At 40.9% G+C, this 10,822-nt stretch overlaps 1 protein-coding gene across 1 annotated transcript; it reads left to right on the top strand.

Moving 5' to 3' along the window:
- Positions 1-1,758: 1,758 nt before the first annotated feature.
- Positions 1,759-2,697, top strand: Or2n1j (olfactory receptor family 2 subfamily N member 1J). Its single transcript, NM_001001006.1, has one exon. The coding sequence runs from the start codon at positions 1,759-1,761 to the stop codon at positions 2,695-2,697; it is 939 nt and encodes a 312-aa protein (NP_001001006.1).
- The last annotated feature ends 8,125 nt before the right edge of the window (positions 2,698-10,822 follow it).

Here is a 10,822-nt window from a genome sequence, read left to right as displayed (position 1 = left end):
TATTCTTGTTCCCCTTTTAGAGAAGGAGTGAAGCATTCACATTTTGATCATCCGTCTTGAGTTTCATTTGTTCTAGGCATCTAGGGTAATTCAAGCATTTGGGCTAATAGCCACTTATCAATGAGTGCATACCATGTATGTCTTTCTGTGATTGGGTTGGCTCACTCAGGATGATATTTTCCAGTTCCAACCATTTGCCTACGAATTTCATAGACTCGTTGTTTTTGATAGCTGAGTAATATTCCATTGTGTAGATGTACCACATTTTCTGTATCCATTCCTCTGCACATGCAGACGTTTTAATAATTTATTCCAGAAAATAGAAATGGACCAGCCAGTTTTTCATACTAAGATCTCAGAGCTCTCTTTTCCAACTTCTCTGACTGATTCCTGGAACTATTTCTATGACATTTCAGCAATGCCTTTATCACTGCTCTTAAAATTAGCTCCTCAACTTTATGTCACATGTATAGTCAGATAATTCAAATTTTGTATCTGAAATAGAAGTTAATGCAGAGTTGTTACAATATTTTGTGTGCATGTAGGAATATATTTGCATATGAACAGTTGTGCATCCATGATTCTGTTCTGTGTATGTGTTGTGCATAAAAAATCCATTGACTATGTCAAATTTTTCTATATTTTATTTCTTCTTTATGTTTGGAGACTGTGCTTACAAGTAAACCTGGAGCTCATCAATTCAGCTACACTAAGTAGTCAGTAGGCTCCAGGAAAGAACAAGTTTTCTCTTACCTTGAGCTGAGATCATAGAAATGTGTTTTCATTGCCAACATTTTTCCCTAATTATTGAAGATTAAACCCAGGTCCTCTTGCTTTGGCACAGACCTCTATATAGGTTCAGCTGTCTCCTAAATTTCACCCAACAAATTTCTTTTTTTTTACTTTTATTGAATATTTTCTTTATTTACATTTATTTATTTACATTTCTTTATTCACTTTGACGGTTTCCCCTCCGGAACCCCCCTATCCTATGCTCCCTCCCCCTGCTTCTATGAGGATTCTCCTCCACCCACCCAATGGCTTCCTTCAGATTCTCCACCCTGGCACTTCCCTACTCTAGGACATTGAGCCTTCACAGGACCAAAGGCCTCCCATTGAAGGCCAATAAGGCCATCCTCTGCTACATATGCAGCTGAAGCCATGGGTCACTCCATGTGTACTCTTGGGTTGGTAGTTTAGTACATGAGAGCTCTGGGAGGTCTGGTTGGTTGATATTGCTGTTCTTCTTATGGGGTTCCAAACCCTTCAGCTCTTTCATTCCTTTAACTTGTCCACTGGGGACCCCATTCTCAGACCAAGGGTTGGCAGCGAGCATCCACCTCTGTATTTGTCAGGGTCTGGCAGAGCTTCTAAGGAGACAGAGATATCAGGCTCATGTCAGCATGCACTTCTTGGCATCCTCAGTAGTATCTGAGTTTGGAGACTGTATATGGGATAGATCCCCATGTGGGACAGTCTCTGGATGGCCTTTTTTTCAGTCTCAGCTCTACATTTTGTCTTAGTATTTCTTGCTGTGAGTAATTTGTTCACCCTTCTTAAAAGGACTGAACTAACCATGCTTTGCTCTTACTTCTTGATTTTCATGTGCTTTGTAAACTGTAATTTCACCCATGACATCTCAAATATGGAAGGCAACCCTGGTTTCTACAGTTATAACCAATGAACAATGAGACTTTGCTATACCTATAACTGACTTTTGCAATAACTCTTTACTATAGGTGAATCAGATTGCAGAGAATGACACTGATCAATACAAGTCACCCAGAAGAGTTTATTCTACTTGGTTTTGCAGACCGTCCTTGGTTAGAACTTCCTCTCTTTATTATTCTTCTGGTAACATACCCCACAGCCATGATTGGAAACATTGCCATCATTCTGGTGTCCACAGTTGACCCCTCTCTCCACAGCCCCATGTATTTCTTCCTCACCAACCTCTCCTTTCTGGACATTTGCTACACCACAAGCATTGTGCCTCAGATGCTAACAAACCTTGGGGGTTCCACAAAGACCATCAGCTACTTGAGGTGTGCAGTTCAGCTTTATTTCTACCACATAATGGGGGGTACAGAGTGTGTCCTCCTAACTCTTATATCCTTTGACAGATATGTAGCCATCTGCAGACCTCTACACTATACCCTCATAATGAATCAGCGTAACTGTCTCCTGTTAGTGTCCATTATGTGGCTGATTGGCATTTCCTATGCTGTCTCAGAGTCCACTATAACTCTGCAATTGCCTCTATGTGGCCACAATAAGATGGATCACCTGGTGTGTGAGCTTCCAGTTCTGATAAAAATTGCTTGTGGTGAAAAAGAAATGAATGAGCTTGCTCTGTCTGTGGTATGCGTTTTTCTTTCAGCTGTTCCTCTGTGTTTAATTCTTGCCTCCTATGCTAGTATTGGACATGCTGTCTTTAAAATCAAATCTTCAGAGGGAAGGAAAAAGGCCTTTGGGACATGTTCCTCTCACCTCATTGTAGTTCTCTTGTTCTATGGCCCAGCCATTAGCATGTATCTTCAGCCTCCCTCCTCTATTACAAAAGACCAACCCAAGTTCATGGCTCTCTTGTATGGAGTAGTAACTCCTACACTGAACCCCTTCATCTATACTCTGAGGAATAAGGATGTAAAGGGGGCATTAGGTAATCTATTCAGGAATATTTTTATGTCAAAGTGAATACTTGTACATGTTATATAAAATAATTAACAAATTAGGGACTTCTACAACTCATTCCTTCTGTAAAACTCATCTTTTTTTTTATTTTTACATGTTCTTATAAGTCATGTCTCACTGCTTGTGTTTCTTCTAATCATGGTAGGCAATTGTTACTCTTGGATAGTATTGAACAATATGGATACTCTGCTTAGAAAAAAGTTAAAATTCATTGTTTTGGTATATTAGAAATAGTTACTTTATTAAGTGCTAAAACAATCATTTAGTTTATAGTACGATTATGTTGTTTCAAGGTAATTGTCATGAAAACTAAAGAATAAACATTCATCCATTTTCTAAAAATGTTTCACTTGTGGACTAAATCCTTACATTTTTCTAATCTTGTGTTTCAACTCTCAGTACAGTCTGAAGTAAATAAGTACAGTGAAAAGGTAAGAAAAATTACTGAAGTGGAAACTTTTGGTTTCTTTGGAGAATCAATTGTGCCATGTGATGTTTTTCTGGAAATGGCCTTATTAGAGGATGTTTTTGCTGAAGTAGACACATGGGTGGATGGTTTTCTGAAAACAGACATGTGGTGTTTTTCTGGAAGCTGCCTGAAAAGGGAACAGGTGATCTTTTTCTAGAGTGGATACTTGAGAGAACATGTCATGTTTGGAAAGGGTATAATTATAACCTAGCAGGCAGTGGACAATGCTATGTGGTATTGGTTTTCCTTGCCAGTCTTTACAGGTCTTCATTGCGCTTTGCTGATGCTGTGTTTTTTACTGAGAATTCTGTGTGATACTGGTTTTCCTTGCAACTCCTTTCTGATCATTGTGTGTCATGACTTTGTTAACAGAAAAGTAAAAAAAAAAAACGTATGGTGGTGTTCTGGGGGCTTCTTGACACTTCTGTGGAAGTGTCAAGTTAGTTCTCTATAGTAAATGCTTACTGATACTTTTTTTTTTAATTTTTATAAACGTGAGTATTCCTTATTTACATTTTGTTATTCCCCTTCCCAGTTTCCGGGCCAACATCCCCTTAGCTACTCCCTCTCCCCTTCTCTACGGGTGTTCCCCTCCCCATCCTCCTCCCATTACCACCCTCCCCCCAACAATCATGCTCACTGGGGATTCAGTCTTGGCAGGACCAAGGGCTTCCACTAGTGCTCTTACTAGGCTACTCATTGCTACCTATGAGGTTAGAGCCCAGGGTCAGTCCATGTATATATAGACTTTGGGTAGTGGCTTAGTCCCAGGAAGCTCTGGTTGGTTGGCATTTTTGTTCATATGGCATCTCAAGCCCCTTCAAGCTCTTTCAGTCCTTTCTAAGATTCCTTCAATGGGAGAACCATTCTCAGTTCAGTGGTTTAATGATGGCATTCGTCTATGTATTTGCCGTATTCTAGCTGTATCTACATCTGGTTCCTTACAGATACCTTCTTAAAAAAATCCTAAAACCCTTCTTTCTACTTCTTTAATACTGCTGGCTTCTTTCTTTTTAATTCTTTGCATTATTAAATATGAACTTTCTGTCCTTTATTTAACTCTTTGTGCTTTAATGCATGTTGGGAAACAACTTTTCTTAAATTTCTGAGTTAAAATTCTTAACTATTTTTTATACTTCTTTGTTTCATTAAATGCTGAAAACTTAATACTTTAATACTTTTCTGTGCTTCATTAAGCACTGGAGGAACACAACTCTTTCTTACTTATGCTTTAATAAGCACTAATATCTGGCAATTGAAACATGCTGTTAAGCATCAAGGAATTAAGTAAAAGGATGATTGCTAGTGCTTCTTTCACTGCTGAGTCAGCCAAAAGTATCTCTGGCTATGCTGGTTAACTCTCACTGAACCAGAGAAGAAGAGAACAAAAATATTTAAGAAGCTTTATACAGACAAATATGCACAGACACAAATACATTCATTCACTCACACTCTGGCCAGACTCAGAGTATCTGTCACAATTAACTCCACAAATATTTATACATGCTTCCAAATATACGTATACATTTACACATACATATAGACAAAGAAACATAACTCTGCGTGGATGGATGGATGGATGGATGGATGGATGGATGGATGGATGGATGGACGGATGTAACGCCCTCCTCGTCCAGCAAGGAAGACGCAACACCGTCGGATTCTTCTCAACAGCCTTTATTGCAGGAACACCTCATTGTTGATACGGGGACCACGAGCAACAAAGGCACTAGCCTTATGTACAAAACAGGCTATGGCTGTATATTTGTCCTCTAGGGATTGGTGGAGCATGAAATACCTCATTAGCATGAATATCACTCCAGCCTGATAGCTGCTGGAGGCAAGCCAACACATGCACTGTGTGGGTGTTTACCACAATCAAGTACCGAATGTCAGCGCCATCTTTTTATCTATATGTGCCGCTCCCTACAACTCCTTTTTTGTTTTATTAAAAAAAACCCATTAGGTGGAGGTAGTGGTCTGAGAGAGATCAGACATGTCTCACAGAGTGCCCAGCTCAGTCATGGCGAGCTGCTCTTGCAGTTAGGACTGCACCCCAATGGCGAGAAATGAACTTATGCTGTGACACACAATTCTGGGCTGTACGTGTGTTTTTATTGGGGGAGAAACTGGGCAGAGGAGCATTTTACCAGCCCATATGTTCAAACGGGGTGTAGCAACCTCTGTCTATGACTGGTCTAGATCAGGGTGTCACGTCAATATTGTCATTGCTCCTGTCTTAGGTCGTTTCTCTTGGAGACTCAGCCTTTCCCGTCATAGGGTTACCCTATCGCCACCGGGCCCCGTGTCTTAGGTTGGTCCGAACCCGAGGAAACTTGCTCGTCTCTGGATACATGACTTCACATGACAGTGACAAAATACGATCTAGGGCGAACTCTTAATTTTTCAAAGAGGCCAGCCATATGTTGGGAGAAGCACCATTTTCAATGGCGACCATAGCTTGGTAAACAATCACTTTGTTTCTGGCATGTTCTCATTGTAAACGGAAGAAGAGCCAAAGATATACTCCGCATCCCAAAAGGACAATGGCCCCCCCAGGCAAACATGCCAGCCCATTCTTTAAAAAAGGAAAAAGCATTAGTAATCCATGAGGTGAAATCTCCAAATGTGATAGGTTCCAATCTAGTGTTGTTAAGGACAGTAATCTGCATCAGCAATTGTCTCGATAGTTGCTCCGCTTTCATCGACCAGTTTCCTTTCAGATAATTCGAGATTTCTTTGCTCTGTTGAGAATGCTGAGAAAAATTAGCTTGCAAAGGAGTAATGCATAAACCTCTAATGGAGGAAATGCTGGACAGCTGTGTCATATGATATAATGCTTCAATTTGTTCTTGGATTAAATCTATCTGTTGATTAGCTAATAGAAAGCCAGATGCCAAGTGGGTATTAAATTCTTCTTGTATCTCTAGTGCCACTGCGGTTTTTTTCCACAATCTGATTGATAGTCTCAGCCGTCTGTACTTGATTAGTCATAGCAATCGCGGCTGTCGTTGCTGCAGTGGCTGATAGTACAATGGCTGAAATTATAGCTGCCGTAATATCAAAATCCCTTTTGGTTCTTAGTAAATGAAGTATGGGAAAATTATCTGGATTGGCCTCTACTGGGATTGGCACAAAGAAGGGAATCTTGACCATCACTGCGGTATCAGTGGTGCCATTCCAGCGTTCAGCTAAATAGCAGACTACATCAGAGTTATTACAATTTAAAGCATCATCGCTTGCATTAGTGCTTATCAGAAAGAAGAAAGGTGGTCTAACACATACTGAAGCACCAACGGCAGTATCATTTGCTAAAAGGCCATTAATCTTTATATTTACTAAACTGGTTTTGTTATTTGTTCTAGTGGCAGAAATATTATACAATGTAAAGTCTTCACCCAATAATTGGGCAAAAGGAATTAGAGATGTGTATGTTCCCTGCTCATTTGATAATACCCACTGATACCAAGGCCAAAAATTATGCTTGCCAGTAATTGTTATGAACTGGCATAAGTACTGGTCAGGATCTGGCAATAGCCCACAGGGTGAGCGAATCAACCTGTATTACCATTCCCAGTATTAATAGTACGGTTCGTACTCTCATCTTCAGGAAGACCAGAAGGCACTTTTCGAGTCAAGTACTCAGGAACCCAAATTGGATTTTCTTGATCCTGCGGAAGAATACAAACAGCTCCCCTAGATCTCAAAATCACGGGATCTGGGCCACACCATTCACCTTAAGACATCCTTCCACTTTACTTCAGCATTAGTCATAGGTTTAGTAGCAGCATGGTGATCCGCAGCAGAGCGGCCATGTGCATCCAAAATTAAGAAATTTAGAGTAAACAAAGCTAAAGAAAGTTGTTCTTTTGGCGTTCAGCCACTGGCAATTCCCTCTTTTTGTTTTTGTATAAGCTCTTTTAAGGTACAATGTGCTCATGATAAGCCTTCTAACTCCTAGGATTATATGTAGCTTTTAGTTCTCAGATAATAAAGCTGTTTTGTTTAGTTGGTTTATTCTTGCATTTGCTTCTTTAGATAGTCTCTCCTGTGTAGCTTCGACTGACCTTGAATTTTAATTCTCTTGCCTCCATGTCCCAGGTGTTCGGATTACAGGTATCTATCTCTTCACCCAAGGCAAAACCTAGTTTTATTAATATACATTAATTGCACAAAAGAATAGCCTTCATTTCAATATTTTCACAATGCTTATAAATGTACTTTGGTCCTATTCCCTCTCTTTTAGACCACTGCTCTTCATTCTTTTCCCCAGAGAGTTTCTCTTCTACATGCCACTTATTTTATTTTTTAATTCTACAGTGGCTAGACAAAGGGTAAATAAAAAAAAAAAAAGGTACAATGTGCTCTTTCCACAATTCCTTGACCCTGGGGATTGTACGGTAATCCAGTAGTATGCTTGACCTGCATTGTCTGGCAAAATGTCTGAAAGAACTTTGTTGTGTAGGCAGGCCCGTTGTCTGTCTTGAGACTATCAGTCTTTCCCCAGGCTGCCCATGCCTCTAAGCAATGACTAATGGCATTACGAGCCTTTTCACCAGTCATCAGAATAGCGTATATAATACCGGAACAGGTATCAACAGAAACATGAGCATATTTTAACTTTCCAAATTGAGATATGTGTGTGACATCCATCTGCCAAATTTTTAGTGGAATCAGACCAGGAGGGTTAATTCTCACCTGAGGAGGGTGGTGAAATTGAACACAATTCTGGCAACGTAGTACCACATCACGAGCTGTAGCTCTAGAGATTTTAAATTTTTGTTGAAGAGTGAAGACAGGAACATGAAACTTTTGATGAAATTCTCTAGCGAGATCAACTGGAGCTGCATGAAAAAGAAACTCTCTACGAGTACTAGCATCCACCAGGGCGTTATTGCTGGCCATGGGACCAGGCAAATTAGTATGGGCTCGAATATGTTGTATGAAAAATTTATTTTTCCTGGCCCGAATCAATTTTTGTAATTCTAAAAGAATTTGACATACAGTACTAGTCGACCTAATTGCCCCTGCCATTTCAAGTGAGCGCACAGCGTTAACTACATAAGCAGAATCAGAAATTAAATTAAAAGAATCATGAAATCTTTTAAAAACTTAAGCTGAGAATCCCCTTTCAGGATCTCAGTAGCAGCCCTTTATCAAACTGTCTCAGTGGGCTAAAGGCCCATGGAAAAGAAAACATTAATCTTTACCTTGGCCACAGCCTTTAGTCGGAGTAAGCTGAAGAGCCGGTGCCAAGACTTTTTCCTCTTATCATCCTAGAGTAAAGCCTGTTCTATCTGGCAAAACAAAGTTACTCACAGTCTACTGTAGACTTTTTCTGAAACTAGTTTAGGGGCTCCCCTGTCCCCAAACCTGGGGCATTTTGAACATAGGGGCAGGAACTGGCTACTGAGGGGATAGTATCAAAGGCACTCTCCATGTCAATGATGACCAATGGGAAAGGTAACTTAATGTTGGCGATCAACTCCTCTCTTGGAATATGGCCAGCAGATAAGGTAGACTCCCTTAAAGAACTTCTCTTAATGAACGCCCTCCTTCTGTGAGCAAATGTTGAAGGTCAAGCCACTAAAGGCAGCAACTGGAATATTTTTTTTCTCTGACCCTGTTCTTTGAGGGATGGATAAATTCCTTTCTTGTTCTTGTTTTCCTTAGAGTCCTCCCCCGCCTCACTCTCAGCCTTTTCAGATCGTTCCTCCTGTAGCATTTCTAACGCAGCCTGTCTCTTTTTTATAGCCTGTTGACAGCATTTCTGATCTTCTAGGCAGCTACGCACTAAGTGCCATACAGGCTGAACCCCCACCTTCAAGGTTCTTTGCTCCCAAGCAAAATCTAAATCCTTCCCCAGCTTATTCCAGCTGTCCACCATGAGATTCCCAGAGACAGTGAATCAAGGTGCAATGGCATCGCACTCACTAAGAAATCCCTCTATAGTGCTTCTTTTCATCCTAAGCCTTTTTCTTTAAAACAGCTCTTGAAGAGCCAGAAAAATTGGGTGAGATTGAGAAGTCCCCATGCTAACTACAGGGGCTCTGCAGCTAGTTTCGCTCCCCACTACTGTGTGGGCTGCGAGCACAAGCACAGATTCAAAAAATAATGTTGGCTATCAACCAACACACCGCCATTAGAGCGGGGTCCATAAAATTAAATTTCCTTTTGATTTTATGCTTACACGACCAAGAAGCTCCTGAAGAGCTGACAGGAGCGGGGTGGAGTGTGAGTTTCCCATGCTCTATGAGCTTATTTACGATCGATTTATGAGCAGGGTGGGCTAACGTGTTTATTTACACATGATGTTGTAGCTCATCATTAGTGGGCTCTTCCCAGCAAATGCACTCATGCCCGGGATGGTGGAACACCACCACCACACAAAAAGGGTAAAAGGAAAAAGTGGTAGTCTGACCCACAGGGGCTTAATTGGGGAAAACAACATTGCTGTGTTCCACAAACCTTTTTTCCTCTAAACCAAGGCTTTCATCATCTCTGCTTACTCCAGAGAACCTTATTGTCCCTACTTGGGAACTTTATTGTCCCTACTTGGGAACTTTATTGTCCGTGCTTGGGAACTGTATTGTCCCTTTATCCGGTAGCTTTATTGTCCCTTATCCAGGAGCTTTATCATCCCTTATCCAGGAGCTTTATTGTCCTTTATCCAGGAGCTTAATTGTCCTTTATCCGGGAGCTGTATTGCCCCTTATCCGGGAGCTTTATTGTCCCATCCGGGAACTTACCGATGTCGCCGTCCTCAAACTGAAGAGTTCTGAATCCACGAGGATGTACTCGGGTCCCCGTACAGGCCACAATTTGTAACGCCCACCTCGTCCAGCAAGGAAGACACAACACCGTTGGATTCTTCTCAACAGCCTTTTTTGCAGGAACACCTCATTGTTGATACAGGGACGATGAGCAACAAAGGCACTTGCCTTATGTACAAAACAGGCTATGGCTGTATATTTGTCCTCTAGGGATTGGTGGAGCATGAAATACCTCATTAGCATGAATATCACTCCAGCCTGATAGCTGCCGGAGGCAAGCCAACACATGCACTGTGTGGGTGTTTACCACAATCGAGTACCGGATGTCGGCGCCATCTTTTTATCTATATGTGCCGCTCCCTACAGATGGATGCATGGATGGATGAAGGGAGGAAAGGAGGAATGGAGGGATGGATGGATGGGACAGAGCTTCCCAAGGCAAACTATTCAACCAAAACCTTTTTGTCTTTTCCCAGATCCTTTTATACTTACTTTGACAAAAATGTTCTTCAGAAACTTACCTCTGAGATCAAATGTTACATAAAGTGGGAATTAGAGAAGGATGTTGCTATTAAATTCAACGCAGCATTTTGCTTTATGATTTGTTATAAGCTCAAAGTAATACTTCTTTCATAGCCCTGCCTTATCATAGTGCACACACGTGATTTTATCATTGGACCTAAATATTTTACCTTGAACATAAATTTGCCCCACGTCTATTTCTCTTTTTAGTGTGATTACTAAAGGTCATTGTTGTTGTTGTATAAATATATAAATAATAAAAGTATCAGTGTCTTTTAACCTGCTAGGTCCGCGCCGCGGTGTCCCAAGATATCTGATAGATATCTTGGCGTAAACACATCCCAGCCACACTTTCCTAAACTCA

The sequence above is a fragment of the Rattus norvegicus genome, chromosome 20 (genome assembly GCF_021556685.1).
Source record: "Rattus norvegicus strain SHRSP/BbbUtx chromosome 20, alternate assembly SHRSP_T2T, whole genome shotgun sequence".
NCBI lineage: Eukaryota > Metazoa > Chordata > Mammalia > Rodentia > Muridae > Rattus > Rattus norvegicus.
The sequence above is the reverse complement of the archived record's forward strand: the minus strand, read 5'-3'. Positions and strand labels throughout refer to the sequence as shown.

What these genes read in the sequence shown, in the direction of transcription:
- Or2n1j (NM_001001006.1), top strand. Translation starts at nt 1,759, where the DNA reads ATGACACTGATCAATACAAGTCACCCAGAAGAGTTTATTCTACTTGGT.